We start from the raw sequence: 16,445 nt of genomic DNA on the forward strand, positions 1-16,445 counted from the left end.
TGATAAATTAACAGGCACCGCATCGATTGTATGCAACGCAGGACAAGCTAGATAAACTAGTAATATCATCAACCATGTGTAGTTAACTAGTGATTATGTTAAGATTAACATAAGTTAATAAGTTTGATGCTAGCTAGCACCTTACCTTGGCTCCTTGCTGCACTCGCAGTCAGCCTGCCACGCAGTCTTTCCTCGTGGAGTGCAATGTAATCGGCCATTGATCGGTGTCCAAAAATGCAGATTACCGATAAATACAGTATTTAGCTGTGGTATATTAGCCATATACTACAAACCCCCGAGGTGCACAGCACAGGCGCGAAGGAGACCAAAGTCCAAAAGGACAACATGAGACAAACACTCATAAAAATTAAAACACCAAAAATACTTGCAATATAGGCATATGGAATATGGCGCAAAAACATACATACAAATTAATTTGATATATCGCTCAGACCTAGTAGGTCATGTGACCAGGTGTGCTGGAGAGAAGTCATGGAATGAATTACCAGTGATCAACAGCACTCACAACACCACACAGTCCTATGGAAAGAGCGGGATCTCAGAGCAATGGAAAGAGCGGGATCTCAGAGCAATGGAAAGAGCGGGATCTCAGAGCAATGGAAAGAGCGGGATCTCAGATGGAAAGAGCGGGATCTCAGAGCAATGGAAAGAGCGGGATCTCAGAGCAATGGAAAGAGCGGGATCTCAGAGCAATGGAAAGAGCGGGATCTCAGAGCAATGGAAAGAGCGGGATCTCAGAGCAATGGAAAGAGCGGGATCTCAGAGCAATGGAAAGAGCGGGATCTCAGAGCAATGGAAAGAGCGGGATCTCAGAGCAATGGAAAGAGCGAGATCTCAGAGCAATGGAAAGAGCTGGTCACTAAGTACTATACAGCAGAGCCATATGCATGGGAATGGACTGAAACCAGCACCAATGGCACACAGAGAGCATCAGCCTCGGGGCATCTGGCATGACCAAAAACATGTGTCTGCTCTGTCCTTCCATTTAAAATACCTTTTGAAAGCCCTGTACCAATTATTCACTCGTTTACTTTCTCATGGGGTGTGCCTTGACATCAGTTGAAACTCAAACAACAGGTTAGAGATTCAGAATCTTTCCCATTGTGTTGTGTGTAAAGTCTCACCGCTAGGTCCACACTGACGTCTGTGCCGTCCAGCATTGACACACAGCAGGTGATGACAGACTTGGAGTCCCCGGCAGCAGGGATGTGTGTGGTGGCCCGCTGGGCCTCTCTCAACCGGGCCTTGTCAGCATGCTTACGGATGGACTGTCGGCCCAGCGTCCGGCGGAGGAAACTCAGCATGGTTGGGCCTGGTGAACACTACCTGCACATGCGAGAGAAAGGATTAAATGATACAATCGGTTGAGTTCCTCAATCAGATCGTGATGTTAAAGGTGGACTGCAGCTTTGTTTGAACTTTTCCCGTTGAAAAGCGATATCACAAGTATACAGTTGAAGTCAGAAGTTTACATACACTTACATTGGAGTCATTAAAACTCATTTTATCAACCACTTCACACATTTCTTGTTAACAAACTATAGTTTGGCAAGTCAGCTAGGACATCTACTTTGGCAATGACAAGTATTTTTTCCAACAATTGTTTACATACAGATTATTTCACTATATCAAAATTCAAGTGGGTCAGAAGTTTAAATACACTAAGTTGACTGCCTTTAAACAGCTTGGAAAATTCCAGAAAACGATGTCATGGCTTTAGAAGCTTCTGATAGGCTAATTGACATCATTTGAGTCAATTAGAGGTGTACCTGTGAATGTATTTCAAGGCCTACCTTCAAACTCAGTGCCTTTTTGCTTGACATCATGGGAAAATCAAAAGAAATCAGCCAAGACCTCAGTAAAAAGAATTGTAGACCTCCACAAGTATGGTTCATCCTTGGGAGCAATTTCCAAATGCCTGAAGGTACCACATTCATCTGTACAAACAATAGTACGCAAGTATAAACACCATGGGACCACGCAGCCGGCATACCGCTCAGGAAGGAGACGCGTTCTGTCTACTTGCGATGAACGTACTTTGGTGCGAAAAGTGCAAATCAATCTCAGAACAGCAAAAACAATTGGATATATTGAAGCAACATCTCAAGACAGTCAGGAAGTTAAAGCTTGGTTGCAAATGGGTCTTCCAAATGGACAATTACCCCAAACATACTTCCAAAGTTGTGGCAAAATGGCTTAAGGACAACAAAGTCAAGGTATTGGAGTGGCCATCACAAAGCCCTGACCTCAATCCTATAGAACATTTGTGGGCAGAACTGAAAAAGCATGTGCGAGCAACGAGGCCGACAAACCTGACTCAGTTACACCAGCTCTGTCAGGAGGAATGGGCCAAAATTCACCCAACTTATTGCGAAAAGCTTGTGGAAGGCTACCTGAAACGTTTGACCCAAGTTAAACAATTTAAAGGCAATGCTACCAAATCAAATTGAGTATGTAAACTTCTGACCTATTGGGAATGTGTTGAAAGAAATTAAAAACTGAAATAAATCACTATTGACATTACACATTCTTAAAATAAAGTGGTGATCCTAACTGACCTAAAACAGGGAATTCTTAATCGGATTAAATGTCAAGAATTGTGAAAAACTGAGTTTAAATGTATTTGGCTAAGGTGTGTGTAAACTTCCGACTTCAACTGTACACACACTAAAGTACAAAATAGCTAATTTTTTGTTCAGTCTGTTAAATACTGTGACAGAAGCCGCATCAGAAAACGTCTAAGAGGAACACATCAAATATAAAATTGTGTGACCCATATCACAGCAACTAAGTTCTCTTCTCGGCCTATTACCTGTATACAATGTTATGTAGACTCCCCACAAATAGTTGTTGTTGTTGCTCCAAATGGCTTGGCAATGAAGTTGTGAAAAAACACTAACTTAACTGTTAGCAATATGCAGGTTATTCGCCATGACATAACTACATCCAATGGGGCTGAAAAGGTGACAATTTGGACTAACGTTATACCTATTATTAGTGAAGTTACTGTAGTGAGCTAGTTAACTAGAAAGATTTGCCCCAATAAATACCGTATAACGTTACGAGCCTAGCTTTGGGACAAAACATCGTGAGTCTGTCCCACAGACGAACCCACCATGAACGACAGCAACAGGGTTAACAAGCCGTTACCTATTGTGAGGATGCTGAAGCAACAGATGAAACAAGTCCGACATTCACACTTGCTGATGCCGCCGATGGCCACTTGTAGATCCGAAAGTCCTATACTATAAGCAATACTCACAAAATACTTGCCGATATCTAAAATAATAACCAAACCACTTGCCTGTTCCACCTTCACAAAGTAAAACTAATACGTATCCATGATTGACATGTAGTCTTACTAGCGTTACAATAACTCCTACTCGATACGCAAACGAGACAATTTTCACAAGTCCCAAGAGAAGTGGGAGGCAAAGCACAACATTCCCCTCAGGAAATGACGTGGTAATAAATCCCTAACAAAACTGCGATTTGCATTTAAAGGGACGCTTGGGTGTTTCTATAATCATGAAAATGAAATAGTAAAACAAATACGTCCTCCCAACTTCACATTATCATATGGTGTTTCAGATTATGCCCATTCCATCATGCATCGAATCGCATACACATATTTACGTTAGTGGACCTTATTGCGGGTGTAGGAAAAGACGGAGACCAAAGTATAATATATATATACACATACACGGCATTCGGAAAGTATTCAGACCCCTTGACTTTCCACATTGTTACGTTACAGCCCTATTCTAAACTTTTCCTCATCAATCAACACACAAAAGCCCATAATGAGGAAGTTTCTCCCATTCTTCTCTGCAGTTCCTCTCAAGCTTTGTCAGGTTGGACTGGGAGCGTCGCTGCACAGCTATTTTCAGGTCTCTCCAGAGATGTTTGATCAGGTTCAAGTCCGGGCTCTCCCTGAGCCACTGAAGGACATTCAGAGACCTGTCCCGAAGTCAATTCTGCATTGTCTTGGCTGTGTGCTTAGGGTTGTTGTCCTGTTGAATGGTGAACCATCGCCCCAGTCTGAGGTCCTGAGCACTCTGGAGCGGGTTTTCATCAAGGATCTCTGTACTTTGCTCCGTTCTTAATTCCATCAACCCTGACTAGTCTCACAAGCCCCACTGCTGAAAAAAAATCCCCACCACGGGCAATTAATTTGACCACATGGCATGGTTTTTGCTCTTACATGCACTGTCAACTGAGGGACCTTATTTAGACAGGTTATTCACACACTAGAACTCAGTACATACATATTAAGTGGATGAAACAGTATGTAGAGATTATTAAAGTGACCAGTGTTCCATGTCTATGTACTGTACATAGGCAGCAGCCTCTAAGGTGCATGGGTGAGTAACTGGGTGGTAGGGTACTGGGCAGAGGTCAGCTCGTCATGACTATTTAAAAGTCTGATGGCCTTGAGATTGAAAAACAGCTTCTGTCTCGGTCCCAGCTTTGATGCAACTGTACTGACCTCACCTTCTGGATGGTAGCGAGGTGAACAGGCCGTGGCTCGGGTGGCTGATACATTTTTTTGGGCCTTCCTGTGACACCGGCTGTTGTAGATGTCCTGGAGGACAGGCAGTGTGCCCTGGTGATATGTTGGGAAGACCGCAGACTGCACCACCCTCTGGAGAGCCCTGTGGTTGCAGACGGTGCAGTTGTCGTACCAGGTGGTGATACAGCCCGACAGGATGCTCTCAATGGTGCATCTATAAAAGTTTGTGAGGGTCTAAGGGGCCAAGCCAAATTTCTTCAGCCTCCTGAGGTTGAAGAGGCACTGTTGCACCTTCTTCACCACACTGTCTGTGTGAGTTCCTCAATCTCAATGTTTTTCAACTGCATCATGTCAGTGTAAAATGTTTTTCTTTTTTCAAAAAGACCAAATATCTACTGTATGATTCCTCTCCATTTAACAACAGCGCCACTTACTGACCATGTTGATGGCCTATTTATTGCCTTACCTCTCTTATCCTACCTCATTTGCACATGCCGTATATAGATTTTTCTACTGTATTATTGATTGTATGTTTGTTTATTCCATGTGTAACTCTGTGTTGTTTTATGTGTCAAACTGCTTTGCTTTATCTTGGCCAGGTCGCAATTGCAAATGAGAACTTGTTCTCAACTGGCCTACCTGGTTAAATAAAATAAAAATAAATAAAAATGGCTGCAGTGATCTTCATGACTGTGTCATCATATGCCCTAGAAGAAAAAGAAACACACAACAATTTAGGCGAGGTGTTGGCTAGCGGAGTAGATAACTTGAAAATACTTGCGGCTCTCTCTTATCATGCCCTGCCATGGATATCCAGACTGTACCCTGTGCACTCCATTCCAACATGTTCAATGCTTAACTTAAAAGCTGACACAAAGCAAACAGAGAAATATGTCTAATTCAGGCTATTGGAACGTGGGAGGTTGATCACCTATAAGTAGAAATGCTACTATTTTAGGCTTCTTACATTTATGCTACTATTTAAATAATCAATGCATCAGTCACACTTCTGAAATGTAGAATTTGGAATACAGTTGTGTGTGTGTGTGTGTGTGTGTGAGTTAAGTAAACATAACATCAATCTACTATCAAAACATTGCATTGCCCTCACTGTTGCAGTGTGGAAAAGCAACGTCATTAATGTACAGTTGCAGTTGAAGATTTCAATTTCTCTTAGATTTTTAAAACACAAGTTCGGCATTCTCTATATAAAAACATTGACTCACAAATCATTTTCCCTTTTATTTTAAAGATTTTTTTTTATACACACACACACAACATTGTATTTACATGGTCTAGTATATTTACACAACATTAACAAGTGGCACTGTGTAGTTTGGAGTTTTTGTTCCCTACAGGTGTCTTAAAAAACAAATTCAATGATAAATAAAAATTCTACACCACTTTCTGTTTCTGACATACTCAGTAGCGAGCATGGCTACCCAGTCATCTGCAAAGTGCTGTCCATTCTTAAGAAGCAAGAACTGTGGTTTCAGTTTTACAAAAATACAACTCATCCACCCTCCAATACCTACCCCACTTCCCTTCCCTCTTGCTTCCAAACAGAACCCCACAGTACCCTGGATACGCTATCACAACACACATCTCAATGCTGGACATTCATGATAATTAACATTTGATGATTCTGGAAACCCAAGTCTTGTATGTGGAATTCTGTAGTGTGGTCTTTTTGATGCGCCATCATAATACTCTCAGGCAAAAGAGTGAGTGAGCTCCATGTATGAAAAAATAATAATCAAATGAGGGTTTTGTGGATTCCACACAGCGGGCTGATGACCCACCGTAGCGGCCCGTGAGAGAGAATTTACTGTACGGGCTTCTGACAGCGTGGACACGTTGGTCACAATGTACTCACGTCCAATGCACCTGCTATAGATGCATCACAGTCTACTCAGCAGGTCAAGAAGATGGAACTATGGCAAATTAGTTTACAAGAAAGCAGGCTTCAATCCTGGTATCCAATATTGAGCGAGAAATGACGACCAGCTTAAGGTGAAATGGTAGGGGGTTCGCTGATGGTTACACAGACACAGCATCACCAGAGGCAGGGCATAATACATACACACAACAGAAACTGCTAAAAATACACATGCGTGCTGCACTCTCTCACCCATACACCCCCCCCCCCTAAAAATACATGCGTGCTGCAACACACACACACTAAAAATACACATGCGTGCTGCACTCTCTCACCCATACACACCCCCCCCAACACACACACACACTAAAAATACACATGCGGGCTGCACTCTCTCACATCGCGCATCGGAGAGGGTGGCACTACCTGCAGTGCCAAGATGCCAGCAGCCAGGTAAGCAAACAAAGCAAGAAAGACTCTTTCATGAGAAGAAGAGTAGCTCAAACTAAACATGCTGATAACTCCAATACAAGAGCTGATGACAATGTGAACACAGTTGAACCAGTGTGAAAAGAAGGACACCTCTTGTTGCGGGGTGTTTAAGTGAAACATGTCATAACTGTGTTGGGTACAAGTACAACAAATTCCCAGTAATCTGTACCTAAAACATTCTAAGTGATTATCATCTCCAATAAACAATAATGTGTTTTAAAAACTCTAACTACCATTTGAAATATATCAAAAGGGGGGAAGTGGGGTTTCTAATCATTATTGGTTGAATGCTCTTGGTATTCTCTACATTCTTTAGAGACAGACACACGAACAAAGACAGAGAGGAACGTAACTTAAAAGATTGTTTTAAGGTCGAGCCTCCCCTTAGTGGCTGTGGACTTTGTCAAATTGCTTAGAGTAGATTGTCCCCCTGTCTTGACACAGTAAACAGCTCTACAAATTGACCAACTAGACAGTTTAACATGCCAATCAATGCCCGTCAATGACTCCTTGTTTGTTCTATGCAAAAACCAAGGCCACATCAGCCACAAGGTTAGCTAGGGGTAGACACAAAGTGCTCTGATGTGTAGTGTCTGAATTTGTCAAAAGCTCAAATATATAATAAATTAAATCACTTTTTTCACTAAAAAAGTAAAGAATGACAACTTTTACTACCTATGATTTCATTTGGGATGCCTGAAGCTAAGACTCACTCTAACATACACTTTGTTCAATGGACAGGGTTTGACAAATTAAAATACAATAAATATTATTTGAAAAAAATATGGCGTCTCTCGTTGGATCGGAGGGACAGAGAAGAAAAGGCGGCAGATTCATTTGGAAGGGCTTATCGATCACTCTTAAAAACACTCCCTCTCTCACAACCCCGCCCAGTCATTGTACTTACGGCACTACTACAGCAATTTCACCATGTTTCAAATGTCTTTTTTTTAATTAACCCTGAACACACAATACCCCTAACGGTACCTATTCAACATAACTGGATTCATTTGTCCATGACTTTCAGTTTTTTTTTTTTGACGGCGTAAAGTGCAACAGTGCTTTGTTCTCTCCTCGGCCCATAGCGGTAAGCATGGCAACCAGGGCTCCACCTCCCTGGCGCTGGGCTGACCCAGGTCAGGTCAAAGGGGTCAGGGTTCAGGGCAATCGCTGGTTGCGCTAGTCTCACTCGTCACACTGGTCACACTAGCGCTAACACTAACGCTAACATCCTCTTCATCCTCTTCTTCCTCCTCCTCTCCTACTGCTGCTTCTCCTCCATTTTCTTCTTCCTCTCGTTCTTCTTCTCTCTGGTAAAGGGTGGGCTTCAGGGGTTTGACCAGGCCTTCCTCATAGACCCTCAAGATGGCTTCACACACAAACTTGTACTGGCTCTGAGGACACAGAAGAGAAAGATGATTTAGATGCACTATTGTATAGTGGCTGTTCCACTGGATGTCAGAAGGTGAATTCACCAATTTGTAAGTCGCTCTGGATAAGAGCGTCTGCTAAATGACTTAAATGTAAATGTAAGAGAGAGGGGGAAGGAAGAGAATGTCAACAACATTAGGAGCCAATGGCAAGGCATGAGCAAAGGAGCCAGGACAGCCAGTGATTGGGATACAGAGGGAGCCAGGCGTGAATAAACGTCCCTGAGGTGGGTAATGCGGTGGTGTGTGTCGCGAATGTGTCTGCGCGTATGTACATATGTGTTTATGTTTATGTCAGTGTGTACTAAGAAAAGGGTGTGTTGTGTGTGTGTGTATGCATGTGCACACACATACTTAGTTCAGTGTGCATGACAGGATAAAGGTAGCCCACTCTTTTCCCCTGGTGCCATTATCTTCCACCTATTTCTCCCGGACCCTGAGGGTGTCCTAGCCTCATTAGAGCTCAGCATGTTCTAATGAAATTACCTCTGCCGCAGCCTGTCTACCCCTGCTGCCCTGGTTCTGAGCACAGGGCCAAATTGTATGCATGAAGTTCTTCAGAGACTGAGAAGAGAGTGTGCTTCCCAAACGGCACCCTATTCCCTATATAGTGCACTACTTTTGACCAGGGTCAATAGCTTTCTAAATTTTTCACATCATTATTGAAGATTCATTCAGGATTATTCGTAATCACGGCAGCATTATGATTGTGTGCTATGAATATGGCACCAAATACTTCACTTTTTACTACTTTAATACCAGAGTGTGTGAGTGGAGCTGGAGCAGAGCGAGGAGCTTGCCCCATTTGACTGAAAGCTGGAGCAGAGCGAGGAGCTTGCCCCATTTGACTGAAAGCTGGAGCGTCGGCCTTCTCGCCCGATCCAGTAGCGCTCACTTAACAAGCTTTTGCCCGGCCCAGCATGCATTTGTTGTTTACTTGTGTGCTGCTGGTTTTTGTATATATATATACATCTTTATTTAACTTTATTTTCAATGACGGCCTAGTGGGGCCGAACGACAGATTTTTACCTTGTCAGCACAGGGATTCGATCTTGCAACCTTTCGGTTACTAGTCCAACGCTCTAACCACTAGGCCACCTGCTGGTTACTATTCCAACGCTCTAACCACTAGGCCACCTGCTGGTTACTAGTCCAACGCTCTAACCACTAGGCCACCTGCCTCTAACCACTAGGCCACCTGCTGGATACTAGTCCAACGCTCTAACCACTAGGCCACCTGCTGGATACTAGTCCAACGCTCTAACCACTAGGCCACCTGCTGGTTACTAGTCCAACGCTCTAACCACTAGGCCACCTGCTGGTTACTAGTCCAACGCTCTAACCACTAGGCCACCTGCTGGTTACTAGTCCAACGCTCTAACCACTAGGCCACCTGCCTCTAACCACTAGGCCACCTGCTGGATACTAGGCCACCTGCCTCTAACCACTAGGCCACCTGCCTCTAACCACTAGGCCACCTGCCTCTAACCACTAGGCCACCTGCCTCTAACCACTAGGCCACCTGCCTCTAACCACTAGGCCACCTGCCTCTAACCACTAGGCCACCTGCCGCCCCTATAGCCCCTTGCTTTAGGCACTGTCACGGAGTATGTTAAATATCTTTTATAAAAGGTGACTTTCAAAGATGAGGAGGACCAAGAGCAAGAGAGGGAGTGCGGCAATGCGGTGACTAAAGAATCCTTGTGGAATCTGATAAGACGGCGATCCTGAAAGCATGAGGTGTACATGCCAACAGAAAGGAACGAGGAGAGAAGCTAGGGTGTCATTGTAGCTAAGTATTTATAAACAAAAAATCCGATCTCTTAAAAGTTTCATTCATTTTCATTCTATTATATATACGCAATAGGTCATCATTGATTTTGGCTCAATAGACCCCTTCCTGTGTTTGCAAACATTGCCGCACAAGGGAAATGCACGCAAGTTGGTGGTAGAACACAGGGGCCTTCTGTTCTTATAGCAAAAAAAAACAACTCAATTTACATGTTGCTTACAAGTGCATTTCACACTGCTTTTGGATTATAATTGGATTTTAAGGCTCGTATGAATGTCCTGCTTAATATAATGTTTGTGTCAACATCGCAAATCAACTGCATTATAATTAGATAACACTTGAACTTCAACCAGTAAAATGACTCTTTGGCTAGATTTTGCTACAGCCTATATCAATGAGCTGTAGCATTCTAGCTAACAAATGCTGCATCCAAAATAGTTATTTTGCAGAGATCACAACCAAATATAATCTTGGCGACTGTTCAAGCCAGAATAAAAATATCCTTATAAGTAAATCAAATCAAATTGTATTTGTCACATACACATGGTTATCAGATGTTAATGTGAATGTAGCGAAATGCTTGTGCTTCTAGTTCCGACAATGCAGTAATAACCAACAGGTAATCTAACCTATCAATACCTCAACTACTAACTTATACACACAAGTGTAAAGGGATGAAGAATATGTACATAAAGATATATGAATAAGTGATGGTACAGAACAGCATAGGCAAGATGCAGTAGATGGTATAGAGTACAGTATATACATATGAGATGAGTAATGTAGGGTATATAAACATTATATTAAGTGGCATTGTTTAAAGTGGCCAGTGATACATTTTTTACATCAATTTCCTTTATTAAAGTGTCTGGAGTTGAGTCAGTATGTCAGTATGTGTATGCCGAGGAACTTAAAACTTACTACACTCTCCACTACTATCCCGTCGATGTGGATAGGGGGGTGCTCCCTCTGCTGTTTCCTGAAGTCCACAATCATCTCCTTTGTTTTGTTGACGTTGAGTGTGAGGTTATTTTCCTGACACCACACTCCGAGGGCCCTCACCTCCTCCCTGTAGGCCGTTGGTAATCAAGCCTATCACTGTAGTGTCATCCACAAACTTGATGATTGAGTTGGAGGCGTGCATGGCCACGCAGTCGTGGGTGAACAGGGAGTACAGGAGAGGGCTCAGAACGCACCCTTGTGGAGCCCGTGTTGAGGATCAGCGGGGTGGAGATGATGTTACCTACCCTCACCACCGGGGGGCAGCCCGTTAGGAAGTCCAGTACCCAGTTGCACATGGAGGGGTCGAGACCCAGAGTCTCGAGCTTGATGATGAGTTTGGAGGGTACTATGGTGTTAAATGCTGAGCTGTAGTCGATGAACAGTATTCTCACATAGGTATTCCTCTTGTCCAGATGGATTAGGGCAGTGTGGTTGCGATTGCGTCGTCTGTGGACCTATTGGGGCGGTAAGCAAATTGGAGTGGTTCTAGGGTGTCAGGTAGGGTGGAGGTGATATGGTCCTTGACTAGACCCTCAAAGCACTTCACGATGACGGAAGTGAGTGCTACGGGGCGGTAGTGGTTTAGCTCAGTTACCTTAGCTTTCTTGGAAACAGGAACAATGGTGGACCTCTTGAAGCATGTGGTAACAGCAGACTGGGATAAGGATTGATTGAATATGTCCGTAAACACACCAGCCAGCTGGTCTGTGCATGCTCTGAGGGCGCGGCTGGGGATGCCGTCTGGGCCTGCAGCCCTGCGAGGTTTAACACGTTTAAATGTTTTACTCACATCGGCTGCAGTGAAGGAGAGCCCGCAGGTTTTGGTAGCTGGCTGTGTCAGTGGCACTGTATTGTCCTCAAAGCGAGCAAAGAAGTTGTTTAGTCTGTCTGGGAGCAAGACATCCTGGTCCGCGATGGGGCTGTTTTTCTTTTTGTAATCTGTGATTGATGTAGACCCTGCCACATACCTCGTGTCTGAGCCGTTGAATTGCGACTCTACTTTGTCTCTATACTGACACTTAGCTTGTTTGATTGCCTTGCGGAGGGAATAGCTCCACTGTTTGTAATCGGTCATGTTTCCGGTCACCTTGCCCTGGTTAAAAGCAGTGGTTCGCGCTTTCAGTTTTGCGCGAATGCTGCCATCAATCCACGGTTTCTGGTTTGGGAATGTATATGAAGAAATAAAAACTTAAATCTAGGCTATGTTGAATGGGTGCAGATGGCGATGGCTTTCTGACTGCAGCCAAGAGTCGCGTACATCTGACGTCAGTGTGTCGTGTTCTGGAAAGGGGTCTATTACCACTTTCAAGAACCTTTCCGTTTTGATAGGGTTGTTTGAACTAAAACCCTTTAGGCATACAGACAGAAAAAATAATACAAAAATAATATTTAAAAATGACACATCCCTGCCCAGTCTGGCAAGACTGGCCCAACGGGTGTTCAGCATCCGCAGTGGCTCTGCAAGCACTGAGAGGGTATTCACTGGTGCTGGCCTGCTCTCCGAGTACCATCGCATGAGACTCTGGCTAAACTCATGTTTCAAAAAATGAATTCAAAGGCACTGTAGATGGAGCCGAATAAGGCATTTTTAATTTCATGTGCATTTCATTCTAAGTAAGTCACAGCCTATATGTGCCATTTATAGACTATAATGACTGAATACAACAAATTAAATTATTTGTTGATTAAATTCTGAGCGCGTTATGTCCCTACCAGCCTAGTGTGTCGCACTCGTGAATGTTTCACAATTTATTGATTTGTAGGCTATAGCCTTGAAATAATTGAAATAATATGGCCTAAATAATTCATTTTTGTTCCTTCTTAGGCTCCCTGTCTGGCTCCTATTCAGAGTGTTTATAATGATGTTTAATACGACATGTAGCCTATTTGAAATGATGAACGCTTCTTAGTCACCTTTTCCTGTTGTTTATTATAATACTTTTCATTCAAATCATATGGTTTGGTTTCAATACTTCAAAAGCAAATGGTAGGTCCAGGTCGTCACAAAAATAGATGGGGTGTTGGTTAAATGGTGATTTTAATGAATGGAGTGATTTTGGAAAGGACGTGGAGCATCGGTGTGCAAGCACCACTCCATGAGCACGCACCGCTCTCCATGACCACGCACCGCTCTCCATGAGCACGCACCGCTCTCCATGAGCACGCACCGCTCTCCATGAGCACGCACCCACCATGAGCACGCACCCACCATGAGCACGCACCCACCATGAGCACGCACCGCTCCCATGAGCACGCACCGCTCCCATGAGCACGCACCGCTCCCATGAGCAATGAGAGGGATTTCAAACTGCTCAACTCCACTCACATACCCTGTTAAATACAAATGTAAGCGAATTTGTTCCCATACATTTGGTCCCCTAAAATGGGTGGATGTTGTACAAAATGTGCTGTGATTTTTAAACGGTTCACACCGATATGGATGAAAATACCCTCAAATTAAAGAGGACAGTCCTCACTTTAACGTCATTGTATCATTTTAAATCTAAAGTGCTGAAGTATAGAGCCAAAACAACAAAGAATGTGTCTCTGTCCCAATACTTTGAGCTCAATGTATATACTGTATTATACTGCAGCCCAGACTCCATACCAGAGAACCCAGCGAGTATACGAAACAAAAGAAAACGAGAGAGAGAACGAGAGAGAGAGAGAGAACGAGAGAGAGAGAGAACGAGAGAGAGAAACGAGAGAGAGAACGAGAGAGAGAGAGAGAACGAGAGAGAACGAGAGAGAGAACGAGAGAGAACGAGAGAGAGAACGAGAACGAGAGAGAGAAAGAACGAGAGAGAGAACGAGAGAGAGAGTGACTGAGAGAACGAACTAGAGAGAGAACGAGAGAGAGAGAGAACGAGAGAGAGAACTAGAGAGAGAACGAGAGAGAGAGAGAGAGAGAGAACGAGAGAGAGAGAGAGAGAACGAGAGAGAGAGAGAGAACGAAGGAAAGAACGAGAGAGAGGGAGAACGAGAGAGAGGGAGAACGAAGGAAAGAACGAGAGAGAGGGAGAACGAGAGAGAGGGAGAACGAGAGAGAGGGAGAACGAGAGAGAGAGGGAGAACGAGAGAGAGAGAACGAGAGAGAGAGAGAAACGAGAGAGAGAGAGAACGAGAGAGAGAGAGAACGAGAGAGAGAGAGAACGAGAGAGAGAGAGAACGAGAGAGAGAGAGAGAGAGAGAAGAACGAGAGAGAGAGAACTTGAGAGAGAGAACTTGAGAGAGAGAGAACTTGAGAGAGAGAGAACTTGAGAGAGAGAGAACTTGAGAGAGAGAGAACTTGAGAGAGAGAGAACTTGAGAGAGAGAGAACTTGAGAGAGAGAACGAGAGAGAGAGAGAGAACGAGAACACGAGAGAGAGAGAGAAAACGAGAAAGAGAACGAGAACACGAGAGAGAGAACGAGAACACGAGAGAGAACGAGAACACGAGAGAGAACGAGAACACGAGAGAGAGAACACGAGAGAGAGAACACGAGAGAGAGAACACGAGAGAGAGAACACGAGAGAGAGAACACGAGAGAGAGAACGAGAACGCGAGAGAGAGAGCGAACGAGAACACGAGAGAGAACAACGAGAGAGAGAACACGAGAGAGAGAACACGAGAGAGAGAACACGAGAGAGAGAACGAGAACACGAGAGAGAGAACACGAGAGAGAACACGAGAGAGAGAACGAGAACACGAGAGAGAACACGAGAGAGAGAACGAGAACATGTGAGAGAGAACACGAGAGAGAGTACGAGAACACGAGAGAGAGTACGAGAACACGAGAGAGAGAACGAGAACACGAGAGAGAGAGAGCGAGAGAACGAGAGAGAGAGCGAGAGAACGAGAGAGAGAGCGAGAGAACGAGAGAGAGAGCGAGAGAACGAGAGAGAGAGCGAGAGAACGAGAGAGAGAGCGAGAGAACGAGAGCGAGAGAGAACGAGAGAGCGAAGAGAACGAGCGAGAGAAAACGAGAGCGAGAACGAGAGAGAAAACGAGAGCGAGAACGAGAGAGAACGAGAGAGAACGAGAGAGAACGAGAACACGAGAGAGAGAACGGGAACACGAGAGAGAGAACGGGAACACGAGAGAGAGAACGAGAGAGAGAGAGAACGAGAACACGAGAGAGAGAACGAGAGCGAGAGAGAACGAGAGCGAGAGAGAACGAGAGAGAGAACAAGAACACGAGAGAGAGAACGAGAACACGAGAGAGAGAACGAGAACACGAGAGAGAGAACGAGAACACGAGAGAGAGAACGAGAACACGAGAGAGAGAACGAGAACACGAGAGAGAGAACGAGAACGAGAAAGAACGAGAACACGAGAGAGAGAACGAGAACACGAGAGAAGAAAGCGAGACAGAGAGAGCGAGAGAGACAGAGAGAGAGCGAGAGAGACAGAGAGAGAGCGAGAGAGCGAGAGAACAAGAGAGAGAACGAGAGAGCGAGAGAGAGAACGAGAGAGCGAGAGAACGAGAGAGAGAGAACGAGAGAGAGAGAGAACGAGAGAACGAGAGAGAGAGAGAACGAGACAGAGCGAGACAGAGAGAGAGAGCGAGCGAGACAGAGCGAGACAGAGAGAGAGCGAGAGAGACAAAGAGAGAGCGAGAGAGAGCGAGAGAGAGCGAGAGAGAGAGCGAACGAGAGAGAGCGAACGAGAGAGAGAGCGAACGAGAGAGAGAGCGAACGAGAGAGAGAGCGAACGAGAGAGAGCGAACGAGAGAGAGAGAACGAGAGAGAGAACGAGAGAGAGAGACGAGAGAGAACGAGAGAGAGACAGAGAGAGAGAGAACGAGAGAGAGAGAGAAGGAGAACACGAGAGAGAGAAGGAGAACACGAGAGAGAGAACGAGAACACGAGAGAGAGAACGAGAACACGAGAGAGAGAGAACGAGAACACGAGAGAGAGAACGAGAACACGAGAGAGAGAGCGAGAACACGAGAACGAGAACACGAGAGAGAGAACGAGAACACGAGAGAGCGAGCGAGCGAGACAGAGAGAGAGCGAGAGAGACAGAGAGAGAGCGAGACAGAGAGAGAGCGAGAGAGACAGAGAGCGAGCGAGAGAGAGAGCGAGAGAGAGGGAGAACGAGAGAGAGGGAGAACGAGAGAGAGAACGAGAGAGAGAGAACGAGAGAGAGAGAGAACGAGAGAACGAGAGAGAGAACGAGAGAACTTGAGAGAGAGAGAACAGAGAGAGAGAACTTGAGAGAGAGCGAACGAGAGAGAGAGCGAACGAGAGAGAGAGAGAACTTGAGAGAGAGCGAACGAGAGAGAGAGAGAGAACGAGAGAGAGAGAACGAGAGAGAGAGCGAACGAGAGAGA

The 16,445-nt window shown here is 44.7% G+C and overlaps 2 protein-coding genes across 5 annotated transcripts in view; both read right to left on the bottom strand.

Annotated features, from left to right (window-relative positions):
* LOC135547637 (band 4.1-like protein 5) overlaps positions 1–3,463 on the bottom strand; it is a 40,638-nt gene extending 37,175 nt beyond the window's left edge. The window contains exons 1-2 of the mRNA XM_064976814.1: positions 3,172–3,463; positions 1,146–1,347 (exon numbers count right to left, since the gene is read on the bottom strand). Coding sequence (XP_064832886.1) covers positions 1,146–1,325 — 180 coding nt within the window. The 5' untranslated portion in view covers positions 1,326–1,347; positions 3,172–3,463. The remainder of the gene's footprint in view (positions 1–1,145; positions 1,348–3,171) is intronic.
* Positions 3,464–5,756: 2,293 nt separating this feature from the next.
* LOC135547638 (tyrosine-protein phosphatase non-receptor type 4-like) overlaps positions 5,757–16,445 on the bottom strand; it is a 114,086-nt gene continuing 103,397 nt past the window's right edge. For 3 of the 4 annotated variants that reach the window (XM_064976817.1, XM_064976816.1, XM_064976815.1), the window contains one exon: positions 6,709–8,299. In XM_064976817.1, the coding sequence (XP_064832889.1) occupies positions 8,057–8,299 (243 nt within the window). In that variant the 3' untranslated portion in view covers positions 6,709–8,056. Of the gene's footprint in view, positions 6,683–6,708; positions 8,300–16,445 lie in introns of those variants that run through there. The other variant, XR_010456728.1, reaches the window with a different exon arrangement.

This window comes from Oncorhynchus masou, chromosome 10, assembly GCF_036934945.1.
Source record: "Oncorhynchus masou masou isolate Uvic2021 chromosome 10, UVic_Omas_1.1, whole genome shotgun sequence".
In the NCBI taxonomy this organism is placed as follows: domain Eukaryota; kingdom Metazoa; phylum Chordata; class Actinopteri; order Salmoniformes; family Salmonidae; genus Oncorhynchus; species Oncorhynchus masou.